Source organism: Pseudophryne corroboree, chromosome 6 (genome assembly GCF_028390025.1).
Source record: "Pseudophryne corroboree isolate aPseCor3 chromosome 6, aPseCor3.hap2, whole genome shotgun sequence".
Lineage (NCBI taxonomy): Eukaryota > Metazoa > Chordata > Amphibia > Anura > Myobatrachidae > Pseudophryne > Pseudophryne corroboree.
In genome coordinates, this window is record NC_086449.1 from 78,231,442 (window position 1) to 78,250,200 (window position 18,759).

An 18,759-nucleotide genomic window follows, 5' to 3' on the forward strand; every position below is an offset into this window, starting at 1 on the left:
TCGCTAGAAAACTGAAAAGACTCAAGCTGGCAAAAGCACCGCAAAGAACTGTGCGTTCTTTGAAATCCCAAATCCACAAGGAGAGTCCAATTGTGTCGTTTGCGATGCCTGACCTTCCCAACACTGGACGTGAAGAGCATGCGCCTTCCACTATTTGCATGCCCCCTGCAAGTGCTGGAAGGAGCACCCGCAGTCCAGTTCCTGATAGTCAGATTGAAGATGTCAGTGTTGAAGTACACCAGGATGAGGAGGATATGGGTGTTGCTGGCGCTGGGGAGGAAATTGACCAGGAGGATTCTGATGGTGAGGTGGTTTGTTTAAGTCAGGCACCCGGGGAGACACCTGTTGTCCGTGGGAGGAATATGGCCGTTGACATGCCAGGTGAAAATACCAAAAAAATCAGCTCTTCGGTGTGGAGGTATTTCACCAGAAATGCGGACAACAGGTGTCAAGCCGTGTGTTCCCTTTGTCAAGCTGTAATAAGTAGGGGTAAGGACGTTAACCACCTCGGAACATCCTCCCTTATACGTCACCTGCAGCGCATTCATAATAAGTCAGTGACAAGTTCAAAAACTTTGGGTGACAGCGGAAGCAGTCCACTGACCAGTAAATCCCTTCCTCTTGTAACCAAGCTCACGCAAACCACCCCACCAACTCCCTCAGTGTCAATTTCCTCCTTCCCCAGGAATGCCAATAGTCCTGCAGGCCATGTCACTGGCAAGTCTGACGAGTCCTTTCCTGCCTGGGATTCCTCCGATGCATCCTTGCGTGTAACGCCTACTGCTGCTGGCGCTGCTGTTGTTGCCGCTGGGAGTCGATGGTCATCCCAGAGGGGAAGTCGTAAGCCCACTTGTACTACTTCCAGTAAGCAATTGACTGTTCAACAGTCCTTTGCGAGGAAGATGAAATATCACAGCAGTCATCCTACTGCAAAGCGGATAACTGAGTCCTTGACAACTATGTTGGTGTTAGACGTGCGTCCGGTATCCGCCGTTAGTTCACAGGGAACTAGACAATTTATTGAGGCAGTGTGCCCCCGTTACCAAATACCATCTAGGTTCCACTTCTCTAGGCAGGCGATACCGAGAATGTACACGGACGTCAGAAAAAGACTCACCAGTGTCCTAAAAAATGCAGTTGTACCCAATGTCCACTTAACCACGGACATGTGGACAAGTGGAGCAGGGCAGGGTCAGGACTATATGACTGTGACAGCCCACTGGGTAGATGTATGGACTCCCGCCGCAAGAACAGCAGCGGCGGCACCAGTAGCAGCATCTCGCAAACGCCAACTCTTTCCTAGGCAGGCTACGCTTTGTATCACCGCTTTCCAGAATACGCACACAGCTGAAAACCTCTTACGGCAACTGAGGAAGATCATCGCGGAATGGCTTACCCCAATTGGACTCTCCTGTGGATTTGTGGCATCGGACAACGCCAGCAATATTGTGTGTGCATTAAATATGGGCAAATTCCAGCACGTCCCATGTTTTGCACATACCTTGAATTTGGTGGTGCAGAATTTTTTAAAAAACGACAGGGGCGTGCAAGAGATGCTGTCGGTGGCCAGAAAAATTGCGGGACACTTTCGGCGTACAGGCACCACGTACAGAAGACTGGAGCACCACCAAAAACTACTGAACCTGCCCTGCCATCATCTGAAGCAAGAAGTGGTAACGAGGTGGAATTCAACCCTCTATATGCTTCAGAGGTTGGAGGAGCAGCAAAAGGCCATTCAAGCCTATACAATTGAGCACGATATAGGAGATGGAATGCACCTGTCTCAAGTGCAGTGGAGAATGATTTCAACGTTGTGCAAGGTTCTGATGCCCTTTGAACTTGCCACACGTGAAGTCAGTTCAGACACTGCCAGCCTGAGTCAGGTCATTCCCCTCATCAGGCTTTTGCAGAAGAAGCTGGAGGCATTGAAGAAGGAGCTAACACGGAGCGATTCCGCTAGGCATGTGGGACTTGTGGATGCAGCCCTTAATTCGCTTAACAAGGATTCACGGGTGGTCAATCTGTTGAAATCAGAGCACTACATTTTGGCCACCGTGCTCGATCCTAGATTTAAAGCCTACCTTGGATCTCTCTTTCCGGCAGACACAGGTCTGCTGGGGTTGAAAGACCTGCTGGTGACAAAATTGTCAAGTCAAGCGGAACGCGACCTGTCAACATCTCCTCCTTCACATTCTCCCGCAACTGGGGGTGCGAGGAAAAGGCTCAGAATTCCGAGCCCACCCGCTGGCGGTGATGCAGGGCAGTCTGGAGCGACTGCTGATGCTGACATCTGGTCCGGACTGAAGGACCTGACAACGATTACGGACATGTCGTCTACTGTCACTGCATATGATTCTCTCAACATTGATAGAATGGTGGAGGATTATATGAGTGACCGCATCCAAGTAGGCACGTCACACAGTCCGTACTTATACTGGCAGGAAAAAGAGGCAATTTGGAGGCCCTTGCACAAACTGGCTTTATTCTACCTAAGTTGCCCTCCCACAAGTGTGTACTCCGAAAGAGTGTTTAGTGCCGCCGCTCACCTTGTCAGCAATCGGCGTACGAGGTTACATCCAGAAAATGTGGAGAAGATGATGTTCATTAAAATGAATTATAATCAATTCCTCCGCGGAGACATTGACCAGCAGCAATTGCCTCCACAAAGTACACAGGGAGCTGAGATGGTGGATTCCAGTGGGGACGAATTGATAATCTGTGAGGAGGGGGATGTACACGGTGATATATCGGAGGGTGAAGATGAGGTGGACATCTTGCCTCTGTAGAGCCAGTTTGTGCAAGGAGAGATTAATTGCTTCTTTTTTGGGGGGGGTCCAAACCAACCCGTCATATCAGTCACAGTCGTGTGGCAGACCCTGTCACTGAAATGATGGGTTGGTTAAAGTGTGCATGTCCTGTTTTGTTTATACAACATAAGGGTGGGTGGGAGGGCCCAAGGATAATTCCATCTTGCACCTCTTTTTTCTTTTCTTTTTCTTTGCATCATGTGCTGATTGGGGAGGGTTTTTTGGAAGGGACATCCTGCGTGACACTGCAGTGCCACTCCTAGATGGGCCCGGTGTTTGTGTCGGCCACTAGGGTCGCTAATCTTACTCACACAGCTACCTCATTGCGCCTCTTTTTTTCTTTGCGTCATGTGCTGTTTGGGGAGGGTTTTTTGGAAGGGACATCCTGCGTGACACTGCAGTGCCACTCCTAGATGTGCCCGGTGTTTGTGTCGGCCACTAGGGTCGCTAATCTTACTCACACAGTCAGCTACCTCATTGCGCCTCTTTTTTTCTTTGCGTCATGTGCTGTTTGGGGAGGGTTTTTTGGAAGGGCCATCCTGCGTGACACTGCAGTGCCACTCCTAGATGGGCCCGGTGTTTGTGTCGGCCACTAGGGTGGCTAATCTTACTCACACAGCTACCTCATTGCGCCTCTTTTTTTCTTTGCGTCATGTGCTGTTTGGGGAGGGTTTTTTGGAAGGGACATCCTGCGTGACACTGCAGTGCCACTCCTAGATGGGCCCGGTGTTTGTGTCGGCCACTAGGGTCGCTTATCTTACTCACACAGCGACCTCGGTGCAAATTTTAGGACTAAAAATAATATTGTGAGGTGTGATGTGTTCAGAATAGGCTGAAAATGAGTGTAAATTATGTTTTTTGAGGTTAATAATACTTTGGGATCAAAATTACCCCCAAATTCTATGATTTAAGCTGTTTTTTAGGGTTTTTTGAAAAAAACACCCGAATCCAAAACACACCCGAATCCGACAAAAATAATTCGGTGAGGTTTTGCCAAAACGCGTTCGAACCCAAAACACGGCCGCGGAACCGAACCCAAAACCAAAACACAAAACCCGAAAAATTTCAGGCGCTCATCTCTACTTATTACCCCTGTAACATCTTATTACAGTAACCCAGCTCCTGAGTGTCTTATTACCCCTGTAACATCATAATACAGTAACCTAACTCCTGAGTGTCTTATTACCCCTGTAACATCTTATAACAGTAACCCAGCTCCTGAGTGTCTTATTACCCCTGTAACATCTTATTACAGTAACCCAGCTCCTGAGTGTCTTATTACCCCTGTAACATCTTATTACAGTACCCCAGTTCCTGAGTCTCTTATTACCCCTGTAACATCATAATACAGTAACCTAACTCCTGAGTGTCTTATTACCCCTGTAGCATCTTATTACAGTAACCCAGATTCTGAGTGTCTTATTAACTGTGTAACATATTATTACTGTAACCCAGCTCCTAAGTGTCTTATTACCCCAGTAACATCACAATATAGTAACCCAGCTCCTGAGTGTTGTATTACCCATGTAACATCCTTGGGGGTCATTCCGAGTTGTTCGCTCGCAAGTGAATTTTAGCAGATTTGCTCATGCTAAGCCGCCGCCTACTGGGAGTGAATCTTAGCATCTTAAAATTGCGAACGATGTATTCGCAATATTGCGATTACACACCTCGTAGCAGTTTCTGAGTAGCTTCAGACTTACTCGGCATCTGCGATCAGTTCAGTGCTTGTCATTCCTGGTTTGACGTCACAAACACACCCAGCGTTCGCCCAGACACTCCCCCGTTTCTCCAGCCACTCCTGCGTTTTTTCCGGAAACGGTAGCGTTTTTTCCCACACGCCCTTAAAACGGCCTGTTTCCGCCCAGTAACACCCATTTCCTGTCAATCACATTACGATCGCCAGAACGATGAAAATGCCGTGAGTAAAATTGCGCATGCGCATTAAGCGGAAAATCGCTGCGATGCGAAGATTTTTACCGAGCAAACAACTCGGAATGACCACCCTAATACAGTAACCCAGCTCCTGAGTGTCTTATTACCCCGTAACATCTTATTACAGTAACCCAGCTCCTGAGTGTCTTATTACCCCTGTAACATCTTATTATAGTAACCATACATTCCAACTGTCCTACATTCAGTGGGACTGTCCTGTTTTTCTCGGACTGTCGTACCCGCGGGTTCAATGTCCCAACATCATACTATAGTAACCCAGTTCCTGGGTGTTTTATTACCCCTGTAACTTATTACAATAACCCAGCTCCTGAGTGTCTTAATACCCTTGTAACATCTTATTATAGTTACCTAGCTCCTGAGTGTCTTATTACCCCTGTAACGTCTTATTACAGTAACCCAGCTCCTGAGTGTCTTATTACCCCTGTAACATCTTATTACAGTAACCCAGCTCCTGAGTGTCTTATTACCCCTGTAACGTCTTATTACAGTAACCCAGCTCCTGAGTGTCTTATTACCCCTGTAACGTCTTATTACAGTAACCCAGCTCCTGAGTGTCTTATTACCCATGTGCCATCTTATTACAGTAACCCAGCTCCTGAGTATCTTATTACCCCTGTAACATCATATTACAGTAACCCAGCTCCTGAGTGTCTTATTACACCTGTAACATCTTATTACAGTAACCCAGCTCCTGAGTGTCTTATTACCCCTGTAACATCTTATTACAGGATATGTACTTACATCAGGCAATTTCTATGTATAAAAAATTGTTGTAATGCCGTCTGTGTGTGTGTGTTGTGTGTGTGTTTTGTGTGTGTGTGTGTGTGTGTGTGTGTGTGTGTGTATTGTTCGTGTGTGTGTGTGTGTGTGTGTGTGTGTGTTGTTCATGTGTTGTGTGTGTGTGTGTGTGTGTGTGTGTGTGTGTGTTGTTGTGTGTGTGTGTATTGTTCGTGTGTGTGTGTGTGTGTGTGTGTTTGTGTATGAAGCATTATCACGATTCTGATCCCTTTGTACATCTGTTTTGCATACAGCATACTTTCCTACTACTTCATCATTGATTGAACTATTTTACATGATAAATTAGCATGAAAGCCATATTTAAATCAGTCTGGTTGGCTTTTGCGGTAGGTCGGGCCTGGGAACAGCTGACAATGCAGAGTGAGATTTGGAGACATGAAATAACATGTATAATGGAACCTATTTTATACTGAGTGCTGACAAGGCGTGTTATGGACCACCTTCTCTTTTGACTCTCTCCTTTGGGGTCTCTCCTTTGCTCTGTCCTGTTCTCCCCCGCCCCCACCTCAGGAAGGAAGGATTGCCAGAGTCCCCATACTCTGTCCCCAACGTCTGTTCAATCACAGATGTCTCCGTGAGAGGAAATTCAGCTGCTCCCCTGTTTATTTGGCAAGAGAAAAGTTGGAATGGAGAGCGAAAAAAATAGGAGGGAGGAGAGGAGTCAGTCCTTCACTGCCAAGGGGTCCCGGCAAAAACAGGGGGACACAATGGCATGATAGTAGGAGAGAGAGTGTAAATGAAATTAAACTATGACACATGGAGTATGTCCCTCCTACCACATGGTGACACAGAGGCATGATGAGTACCCATAGGAACCATTGTTTACAAATAGAGAAGGTTATGCTGCATCTTTTTATTCACTGTAGGTGCTCTTGGTCTGACAAAGTCTATCTGCACTATGAGTGGGGGTATGACCAAAGGATCTACAAGGTCCTGCAAGAGTGAGGCACGAGGCAGTACTACTGTACTGACCCAGGGGATTCACAGCTAAGCCTCAGGTACAGTAGGCCTAATATTTGCACTTAGGGGTCTATTCATGAAGCAGTGAAAAGAGTGGAGAAGTGATCCAATGGAGAAGTTGCCCACGGCAACCAATCAGCTACTCTGTATAATTTTATAGTATGCAAATTATAAATGTTACATCAATGCTGATTGGTCGCCATGGGCAACTTCTCCACTGGCTCACTTCTCCACACTTTTCACTGCTTCATGAATAGACCCCTTATTCTCGCCAATGTTCACTTAAGTGAGAGATTATCTGCAGACTGCGCATAGGAAGAGATCGCACTGCTCAGTGTCAACGTGCCATTGCGATCGCGCTTAAACACACTTTTATCGTAGACTAATTGACAGGAAGGGACCATTTGGGGGAGGTAACGGGGGAGTGGCAGCAAAAACGCAGGGAATTTTTGAGGCATCTATCTGCCGTCAGTTGCGATCATGTATGTAGAGAAACATGGCATTAGTGCCCCCTACTGCCGCGGCCATTCTGCGTGAGCATAAGCAACCCTAGCAGCCGATGTTCCTCATTCTTGCGGCGTAGAGCCTGAGTATGTGTACGCAGTTGCAAATTAGGTTGCGATGGCTCGGCTGAGCCTCTATCATGTTTGCCAGGTGGCAGCATCACTTGCTTTGATTAGCATTTATGAAGCCTAGAAAATCGCAGTTACGTTCATTTTTCTTTCCATTATTTTTCTTTCCATTATTTTTATTTGGTTTACAGCAACTTCTTTTATAAATGTGGATGTCAGCATTACCCACAATCCTCTATCTGGTGATGGCATAGATTGTATACCTATTCTAGATGCGAGGCATTTGATATGCCGGCTGTCAGGATCCCGGTGCTCACCATACCGGCGCCGGGATCCCAACAGCCGGCATACCGACACCTATTCTCTCTTGGGGTGTCCACGACACCCCTGGAGGAAGAATAAATAGCACCGTGTCCGCTGCGTGGCAAGCGAGGCGAGCCGATAAGGGGCTCTTTTGCATCCGCTGCCTGCATGCCGGCGGTTGGGATCCCGGCGCCGGTATGCTGGGCGACGGGGTTCCAAGCGCCGGCATAACGTAGTAGACCCATTCTTGATATTGCTATATATAAAATATCATGGGGGTAACTATATAATGGAATATGTGGGGGGTAATACAGATTGGATAGCAGCTATGCATTTTTGCACAGCGTGCGATCAAGTCCTAACTGCGCATGCGTATGCACCACAATGCACACGAGCGTCGGCCAACAACAACGGGCATCACCGGTCAGGATGGTGCGAAAAATCCAATCGAACGGGCGTTCGCAAGGTGATTGACAGGAAGAGGCCATTTGTGGGTGGCAACTGACCGTTTATAGGGAGTGTCCGGAAATACGCAGGCGTTACCAAGCGTTTGCAGGGAGGGTGTCTGACGTCAGCCCCGGACCTGATCAGCCTGTTCTCATCGCAGTGGAGGAGTAAATCCCGGGCTGCGCAGAGACTGCACACAGTGGATTTTTGCAGCTCTGGCGTACACATGGGATCGCACACTTGCACAGCGAATTTACACTCACCCTGGAGGCGGCGACTGTCTGATCGCAGGACAGCAGGATTAGCAGCCCAGCAATCAGGTCTGAATCACTCCCATAATATGCAGCCAAAACATTGTCATGTCAGCAAGCGCTAGGGATTGATAAGCCAGCCTAGTGCTGGCCATTGATGCTTCTACCATCTGTGGTCAATGGTATTCCACCATCGGCAAGAAAACATTGATGGTTGAACTATTGATGGCTGAGTGCTGCACATGTGCAGACTTACAACATTGGCTGACATCGGGATACCAGCATCGATGGTGTGGCATCGGTGACCCACTGTCAATGCCAGGGAAAAAAACACTTGCCATAGATTAGCGATGGTTGTAAAACCATCAATGGCCAGCCGCAATGGTGATATTTTAACAGCTGTCCGATGTTTATGTACTGCGCAAGAGTCTGATTCGCACTGCGCATGTGTCATGATAGATTTAAGGCGGTAGTCGTGGTAAGGATTTGGGCGCAGATTGATTGACAGGTAGTGAGCATTTGGGGGAGGTAACAGGAGGTGGTAAGTAAAATGCATGCGTATTGTGACCTTTAATGGGAATGTCGCAGCCAATGACTGTGGGGCAGATGTATTAAGCCTGGAGAAGTGATAAAGTGGAAGGTGATAACCCACTGGCCAATCAAGTCAAGTTACAGTCCGTGTATGAAAATTGACAGTTAAGAGCTGATTGGATGGCACTTTATCACCAGTGCTATTTATCACTCTCCAAGGCTTGATAAATCTGGGCATTGGTATGAAAAATTACAGTTAGGAGCTGACTGACTTGTGTGTTATCACCTTCCACTTCATCACTTCTCCAGGCTTAATACATCTGCCCCCGTGTCCTTGTACGCAGTGGTACTGGCACCTGGCCCTGATGTCTTAGTTCTCATGGACATTCCGGGCAACCATGGAATTCTTCAGAACATTAGTGGTGAGACCGATGTGCATCCGATACTGCATCTTTGTGCGCAGGTGGTGGATTTGAGATGCCAACGGTGGGTACCTCTGTACACAGCGGATGTGGCATTAGCATATCTTCTCAACTCTGTGCGTACAAAAAACGCAGTTGTGTGGTGATTTGCGTCCAGGCCCAGTGTTGTGTTTATTGCCATATGCATTCATTATGAAAGCTCCTTCTCACGCCAATTCTCAGTAGGAAACTGTTGTGAATTACCAATTGTATGTTTGTATCATTGTGTTTATCTATGTAATGTTGTGTTTATATATATATATATATATATATATATATATATACTGTATATATAATTTATTTTGTTTATTAAGAGTACTATTATTGTCTCATGCAACAGTTCAGTTATGAGCCCATAATTGAGCAATGGATCCCAAAGGTTACACCAAGATTTTATCTGGGTGTCAGGTTATGCAATGCCTTACTCCATCCAGGTTCCAGTTACATATATTTATTATATTATCTTATATGTATTAACCCAATGATGGCGTTATGCATTGTGTCCTATGCCTGGCATTGATGGGTTAACAGGTAATGGGACAATGGTAACGCCTATAAAAAGAAACTGATGACCCATCATTCTCAGATGCTCGAGTCTGGTTTAGAAATTAATTTCTTATTTAGAGATAACAAACCTAAATATTAAACTGAGTACAGCTGGTACTAATGTGACACTTTCCCACACAGTATATCATACCTCCCAACTTTGCCCTTGCAGTAAGAGGGACACACGTGCGGCGAAGGCGCTCGCGCTCCCGAAAAGGGGGTGTGGCCTACGGAAAGGGGGCGTGGCTTCACAGGAGGACACCGCGATCGCGAGCCACGCCCCCGTTTTCGTCACTGAGGGGGCATGCCCAGCGCTCTGTGAGCCGCTGGCATGCCCCCTGTCCCTCTGTCTCCAGTGAATAGACGCTGTGCACACAGCGTCTATTCACCGCTGCTCTGCTAAGCAGGGCAGCGAGAGACAGAGACTCCCAACTGCCCCACCCCCCCACCGCGGGACACTGCGGCCCGCGGGTGGGACAGCGGGACAGTCCCCCAAAAACGGGACTGTCCCGCGAAAATCGGGACAGTTGGGAGGTATGGTATATAAGTAACTGTGGGTGATCGAGTGGTTTATGACATAGGGCCTAATTCAGACCTGATCATAGCGCACGGCTACGATCAGCCACCTCGACGTGCGGGGGGACGCCCAGCACAGGGCTAGTCCGCCACCCATTTTTTACCCTCCCTCCCCCCCGCAGCACAGGTACAAAAGCATTGCAAAGCGGCAATGCTTTTGTACTTGAAGAGTAGCTCCCTGCTGACGCAGCTCCTGCACGCTGGCAGGGAGCTACCCGTTGCTCTCTCCGGGTTGCAGCGGCTGCATGTGATGTAACGCAGCCACCGCGGCCCACCACCGCGCGGTCCGGGCACGCCTGCATTGGCCGGACCGTGCCCCTAAAATGGCAGTCCATTGCCGCCGGCCCGCCCCCTCCTGCTCAGCGAACGCCTCCGCCTCTGCGATCGCTGGGCTGAGATACTCATAGCATCTCTGGCATGCACCGACGCACTGCGGCGCCTGCACATGCGCAGTTCGGTCTGAAAACGCACAGCAGCGATCAGGTCTCAATTAGGCCCATAGGGCAGGATGTACGAAACAGAAAATGCAGTAAACCCCCATGTACCACATTTTCCGAAAGCACTAAACCCTGTCTGCTGGGACAGCGCTGCGGAGGGGTACGCTAGCTTTTGCTGGCGTTACCCCATGGAAGCCTATGAGCTTCTCTCTGCATCGCTGGTGTGAGGTATCCAATCGGTATGCCCCGCGACCGCTCCGTCAATCTGCACAAGCGCAGAACGACTCCCGTGGCTGAAGCCCAGAAGACCAGGGCCCGCGGGAGTTCGCGAAGGACAGCTTTTATAGGAAGAGCTGTCCTTTGCAATACCAATCGCATATGTTAGTGCATATAAGATTGGTATCAGTGCGATGGCTGTCGATGTCATTTAGTACATCCTGCCCATAGTCACTTTCTAGCAAATCCAGTTGACTCAGATAGGAGGGAGTTATGTGACATGGGGTCTGTCCCTCCCACCACAGGGAGACACAGACAGGTGGGAGCTATGTGACACGGGGTCTGTCCCTCCCACCACAGGGTGACACAGACAAAGGGGAGCCAGAGCCGGCCCTAACCAATATGATGCCCTAGGCAAGATTTTGGCTGGTGCCCCCTAGCACCGCCGCTAGTTCTGCAGGAGATGCCTGGCATAAGTCAGCTGGCAGCTCTGCTAACATCAGGCACCTTTTGTTTATGAAAATGCATCAATTATTTGCATTACTATGTGGCTAGGATGCACAAGCAGCTTCTGCTGATTAAAATGATATGCAGCATGCCTATATTCTGTGTGCAACTGCGGCTGTATCTGCATATGAAATGCTACATTACAGTGATTTCCAGGGCTACACTGCAACGTAGCATTTCGTATGCAGATACAGCCGCAGTCACACACAGAATATAGGCATGCCGCATATCATTTTAATCAGCAGAAGCTGCTGGTGCCCCTAAGCATACCAAATGCCCTAGGCATTTGCCTAGTTTGCATATGCCTAAGGCCGGCTCTGGGGGGAGCTATGTGACATGGGTTTCTGTCCCTCCCACAACAGGGTAACAGACAGGAGGGAGCTGTGTGACATGGGGTCTGTCCCTCCCACCACAGGATGACACAGACAGGAGGGAGCTATGTGACATGGGGTCTGCCCCTCCCACCACAGGATGACACAGACAGGGGGGAGCTATATGACATGGGGTCTGTCCCTTCCACCGCAGGGTGACACAGACAAGAGAGAGCTATGGGACTTGTGGTCTGTCTCACCCACCACAGAGTGACAGACAGGAGGCAGCTGTGTGACATGGAGTATGTCCCTCCCACCACAGGGTGACACAGACAGGAGGCAGCTGTATGACATGAGGTCTGTCCCTCCCACCACAGGGTGACACAGACAGGAGAGAGCTATGTGACATGGGGTCTGTCCCTCCCACCACAGAGTGACACAGCTCAGTTTTCATACAGTGATTGCTAGGGGGACTCTAGGTGCTAGACATAATCAGGCTGACACTTGCAGGAGGCGGTATTATGTAAAGTGTACCTGTTGCCTACATATCACATAGACACCTACATATCACATAGACACCTACATATCACATAGATACCTACATATCACATAGACATGTGATGGCTGAACGAATACTTATGAGAATACAGAATGTAGTTCATGTCTCTGTGACGGTTCTTAGAGAATTAGCTTGCTGCATTCACATGAGTATGGGTTCACCCCACAAAATGGCTGCCTCCGTGGCGTGTAAGCGACGAGTACATATTACCTCTCCTATCAACAGATTATACAGTGATTTAAAAAATGAGATTGGCTTTTGAATGGCTGTCATAATGCTTCTCTTTTACTTCAGAAGTGAAAAGTTATGGAAGCAAAGAAAACACTAGCTGGCATTTCAGACATTTGTTGGGCATGACCAACGCTATAAGACCATTCTGCTCAGCTTTAGCACGCATTCCTCGGGAGTATGTGTGTCAGGCTTAGAAGCACAAGTGGAAGATCATAAGTTACAGACTTCTCAATGTGTGCTCTAACCTTCTTCACATTGATAACTAATAAATATATATTTGCTTTCCCCACAAGATTTTCAGGCCTCAAGTCCACCATTACCCCACAATATGTTATTTTCTGATTTATTCACAGTCAAGAGGTATAATATGTGTTCTTTTTTTGCTTAGGACACTAAATTTATCTCTGATATTTTCTGTTGACCTCTCCTTCTCTATGATACCTTCATTACTGCAGGACTGGGTTCCTCCATTTCATATTAGAGTGGAAGCTCTGCAGGAGAGTGTACTTATGCCTAATGGTTTTCTCGTTTCTAAATTAAATTGTGCCTTTTATATTGCAGCAAAAGCTTTTCTAGGAAAGACTTGTAGCATATTTCCTTCATTCCCTGTATTTATTTCGCACCTTTGATAGTAAGCCTTGTAGGGCAGGACTTCCTTTCCTGAATTATCTATCCCCTCGCTACACTGTACCAGAGTGCTTTTATTATGAAGTGCAGGATCTCCTCCCAATGAATCCTCCACCTGATTGTTCCATATTCTTGTCTTAGCTTAACACTATTCTACTGCCCTTATACCTATATTCTGTAAGCCGTATGTTTAGAGGCCTTTAATACATTTATAGAAAATTCCATATTAAGATAGAAAACAATGAAATATCACACCTGTAAAATACAACAGAACAGAGTCATCATTATTCAGAGGTAACTTGATGTTTTTAACGTTAAATGTATAAACGCAAAATTGAGAATTAAATGTTTTTGCACTTTTACAAAGTCAGTGAGCATGAGAATATCCTTTTACCGTCTTTGTATATGTGAATATACTGTATGTGTATGTATATATGTATTTGTGTATATATATATATATTGTTATATTATTGTTACATCTGTGACAAAACAGACAAAAATATTCACTAATTGTATTCTAAAATGAGAAATGAGAAGACTAGTTTAATTAGCGGTTTTATGTGTTACTATAATAAATATCTAATTAAAAGATGTAAAAGCGGCAAGGGTATAAATAGTAAAAGGATAAAACATTAAGTTGCTAGAAGTAAAAATGCTAGGTCACTAGTGGTCTACTCTAATTTATATTCATTTTAAGAGGTTTACAAGCAATATATATATATATATATATATATATATAAAATTAATTTACTTCCAACCACTTCTATATTTTATATTTCAGTTTTGACATTATATGTATATATATATATATATATCTGTCTATATACCTATATCTCTATATATGTATGTATATATTCACTTATACTGTATCACAGAATATTTATATATATATAAATTATTTATAAACATAGGGATATTTTATATTTGCATATCAGTGTAATGGTGACTTTATATTAGTTGCACAAAAATAATAGGTATGTATAGGCATGTGAGATATAAATTATGTACTGTATGTGTGAATTCACTTTCTATAAACTTTAAGCGGAATAATGTAGAGTAATGCAGATAATGATTTGGGACAATATTAGCACAAATTTGAGGTTCTCTAATAAATCTGTTGAGCACACCTCATTGTCATTGAGCAATGCAGAAGTGACACTGTCAGATGAAGTTGGGCCTTTAAAGCCTTTGAATGGATATGTAGCAATCTCCAATATTCAGAGTTCAGCCCATGTGCTCTAATGGTCCTTAAATTCTAAATGTAATAATGAAAGTTACACATTTATCTATAATTTTTTTTTACCTCATTTTACTTCTAAATTTGCATGTAGAAAATAAAATTCTACTCAAACAAGTCTGTTTTTGTTGTGTTTGACCCTCTGATGTACAGATTCCATTGCTTCATATTACAATTTTCTATTGTGATGCCTCATAGTTGGAGCACTTTCAACTTAGCCTTGCCAGGTGACACCATAAAGGTATTGAAAGTGTGTAAATAAAATCGCTATGGTGTGTTGCATTGGATGGACATGTAGCGTATTCGCAAAAAAGCACAACACTTACCAGGCGTGTGGACAAAGAAGGCCAGGTAGAGGTCCAGCTCTTTGATGGACACCCCAATGTGATGAGGCTGAACGCACAGCCCTGGGTTGGAGCACTGGGGTGACTTATAGAGACGTTCCCCGTCTGTGCTCTCCAGCGGAATCCCCTTAAACAGGATGACCATCACCAGGTCCAACCTCCACACTTTATCTGCCTGGCGGAGGCAGTCAATCCTCCGAATTTTGCCCTTCTGATCTGGATTGGAGAGGACACAACATGGAGGCTTCTTCCCGGTGATGGTCAGGACAAAGTCCTCTCGGAATTCAGGCCGGATGTCTTTCCTCAGCTTGGCCAAGAGCCGTGACGCCCACTTCTGCTTGATCTCAGGCTTCTCCCCCAATAACTCGTCCTTCACTGCTCTCTCCTCGTCCTTTGACATCCGCTTCTCGTGCTTCTTAAAGTATTTGCGCTTCCTTGCCTGAAGATTGAACCACGTGTATGAGAATGCACGTACATGGGGAAGGAGAGCTTCAATGAAGGGGTGAAATTCATCCTGAAAGAAGAAATACAGATATTCAAAATAACAGCAGCAAGTCAAGACATATATTTTTAAATATCAAACAGAAATCTGAAAATTAGATTTTTTTTAAAGATATATATATATATATATATATATATATATATATTAATTTCATTTGAAACATATATTATTATTTTAATTTTCATGCCATAGATTTAAATCCTTTGTGTTAGTAGTGATGCAGGAAGCATGAAGGTGGAAATATAAACAGATTAATCTACATTTTGTGGAAAATTGCGAAAGATGGGAAATGGTTACCATCTCTTGGTGTCATATCGAACTCCTGTAGAAATTTAAAACCATCCAAATTCGGAGCTCATCGGAGTTATGGAGAGAGAGAGAGAGCGAGCACAGGGCGGATGGGTAAATAACGAAAAATAATTATGATAGAGATGAAAAGAGAAATTAAGCCTAAGATCATGAATGTGTGGAAATGTTTATATATATAGAGCACAGAATTCTATTCCTAAATGGATGGATTAGAAAAAAACATGACTGCAATGTAAACAGATATCCTAATTAGGAGAGAAAAAATATATAAAGATGGTAGTAATAATAATAATACTTATAAAGTTATTAACTTCAAAGGCCTAAAAACAGAAGATGAATGAACTCAAAGTTCCAGGTGGAAAGACCGCAACAAAGAAAACTAAAAGGCATCCGGAAGAAGAACGGTATATTAAGGGGAAAAAAAAATAAAAAAGAAAATTTCTTGCTATGTGTTAATACTAAAGATATCTATAGATACATATAAATATATAAAAAAAATAGAAAATAACAAAATGAAAGGAGGGAGAAAAATAAAGGTTTAACAGAAAACAAGATGATTTTTTTTCAGAAGGAGGTTTAGAGCAAAAAGAGAAAGCTGTTTTTTTCCCCTGTTCTGTTTAAACTCTCTCTTTCTCTCTCTCGTTCCCCCTCTCTCCTGCTTTCACTCTCCGTGCTGAATTGGTGGCCAGCATCGATGCCAGGGAAAAGAGAGAGGAAAAAAAAAAAGAGAGAGAGAGAGACTGATTCGTACAGACCCACCTTTTTGGCAAAGTGAAGTGAAGAAGCTAGCCAATAGCAGCGTATAAGGGAGGGGAGAGAGAGAGAGAGGGAAGGGAGGAGGGAAGTGTAGAGCTAAAAAGAGAGAGAGCGTGAAAAAAATATTGAAGGCAGAAAAAGGTTTTGCCAAAACAGACAACTTAAAAAAAAGCATACGCAAAAGTTTGACGCTTCACTTTCTTTCAGTCGATGTGGCTGAGGTTTGTCACCTCTCATTTCTCTTTTGCTATCTCTTATCATTAGTTATTTTTGTTTCGTTTTTTCATATTGATTTATTTTGCCACGCAGGTTTTGGCACAAGAATGAACATGGTCGCTTATGGCTGGGAATTGTGCGTGTGTGGAGGGTGTATGTGCGTGTGTGTGCGTGTGTGTGCGTGTGTGTGTGTGGGGGGGGGGTGACAGAGGGTAATTGAGATGAAGCAGACGGTTGTTTGCTTTTCCATTTTTTTCTATTATGTTTTTTTTTTTGCGTCAAATACCCAAGCTTGGTGATTACAAAATATCTTCCTGTTCCTCTTCCGAAAATTAACCAAATATCACCCCTATTAATAGTGAAATTAAATTTGAAATATCTCTCTCCTTTTTCCTCCCCTTCTCCCTCTCTCCTCCACTCCTGTCTCGCTCCCTCGTTCTCTGCGGTTTTGCTGGCACTGCCCAATATATTCCAGCCAAGTCACACATTTTAAAGACGCTGCTTTTCAGACTATTTCTCTCTCTCTCTCTCTCTCTCTCTCTCTCTCCTGTTTTCCCAGCTTTTTTTCATTTTTCCCCCCATACCCTCTTTCTACTATCCCACACTCACAATTTTAACCCTTACTGCATTGGATAACTTAGAATGACATGTCAACAATGACCTTCAATTATCTTCATGTTTTTCTTTAAATATACTTATATTTGTTATTATATGTTTACCATGTCCTTTCTATGTAAAGTAAATTTTTTTGCTAATTGCTTTTTCTATGTTCTTGCAATTTTTCTTGATATCTTTATTTTGCATATTTATCACTGTGTATGTGTCTTATATATTGTGTAACACAATTCATTAGCATTATTCTCTTTTTATTTTTTTTAAGCACTTTTCTACATTTTTGCTGGGATTCCAAATTCTTCACTATCCTTCTTCTAAATGTAATTGAACTTACGCTATAATTCTGGACCATTCCGAAAACTGTAGACTATACAGTTATTCCATTCAACTGTATATATATATATATATATATATATATACACACACAAAATGAACAATTTATATATTTAGACATATTCACAGTTTTTCGATTTAGAATAACTTGGTTTTCCCTTGTATTTTCTCAAAGTTTCTTCTCTATTATTTTTTTTCTTACTTTTTTTAATGTTTCCTTTTTTCATCAACTCCTTTTTCATATTATTTTTTTATTTTATTTTTCTGCCAATATCACCCATTTCTGTTTTTTCCTTTTCTCCCAGGCTGACCTTTTGTTTAATTTGCTTTCCATGTATGTCTACCACGTTCCGTCCCTCAACCGTTTATTTTTTATTTTTTTTACTTCCTCCAACTTATCTTTCCTCTACTTGTTCTATACGGGTGTATAGTCTCTGTTTACTTTAACTAACTTGTTTTTAGATTGTCTTTGGTATGTTGTAGAAATACTTAGTACGCTCATTCAATTTTGTCTATCTCTATTTCTCTCCCCTTTGCTATTCCCTTGCTTTACGATACTTTTCTAGAAGAAAATGAAAAAGTTTTTACCCTGTATTTCCATTCTGGCCCTATTTAGACTTAACTTTCTAATTTCCCACAATATTATACAATTTTTATTTTAGCTCTCTGTCGCAGTTTTTTTAATTTATTTATTTTTATACTCACCTATTTTCTCCCTTTTTTGCTTTTTGTTACTTTCACTTTGCATATCTTATTTCTGTTGCTTTTCCCTTTATTTTACCTTGCTGTAATATTTAACTCTACTTGTATTTTTAAACAATTTGACCACTTTAAATTTCTCATTGCTTCCTTTTGTCAGTCACCTTGCTACGTACATTATTTACATGTTTTCTCTCGTCTCACTTTTCGCCCTGCCATAAACACATCTTCATAATATACACTCTTACTGTTCCCTTAAGTAGCAGACAAAAACATTCTTCAAGTATTCTACTAATGTTAGGCAAATTCTATCCTTTTTACTTAAAAAATAATTATTTTAAAGACATTTTTCCCAGTGTATTGGAAGTATCATGTCATCCCTATTGTTTCATTATACAACACTGCAAATCTTACTACAGGCTGATATTCACCTCTCAGAATATGCAGAATCATTAGTGTTGCAAAATGACTCATAATACAGTCTAAATATATACACAGTCTACAATTACTGCCTATCAAATAATTATTTATTTATTGACATTTACTTATATAGCGAAAGCATATTCCGTTGCATTTACAATTCCGAACGGTAACAAAATAAAATTTGGTAATAACATTCTGACAAAGAGATAAGAGGACCCTGCTCGCAAGC

The 18,759-nt window shown here is 43.6% G+C and overlaps 1 protein-coding gene across 7 annotated transcripts in view; it reads right to left on the bottom strand.

The window, feature by feature from the left end:
- The window catches only part of NFIX (nuclear factor I X), a 185,716-nt gene that overhangs the window by 89,730 nt on the left and 77,227 nt on the right, over positions 1-18,759 (bottom strand). For 6 of the 7 annotated variants that reach the window (XM_063931254.1, XM_063931257.1, XM_063931251.1 and 3 more), the window contains one exon: positions 14,660-15,191. In XM_063931254.1, the coding sequence (XP_063787324.1) occupies positions 14,660-15,191 (532 nt within the window). Of the gene's footprint in view, positions 1-14,659; positions 15,192-15,476; positions 16,201-18,759 lie in introns of those variants that run through there. The other variant, XM_063931253.1, reaches the window with a different exon arrangement.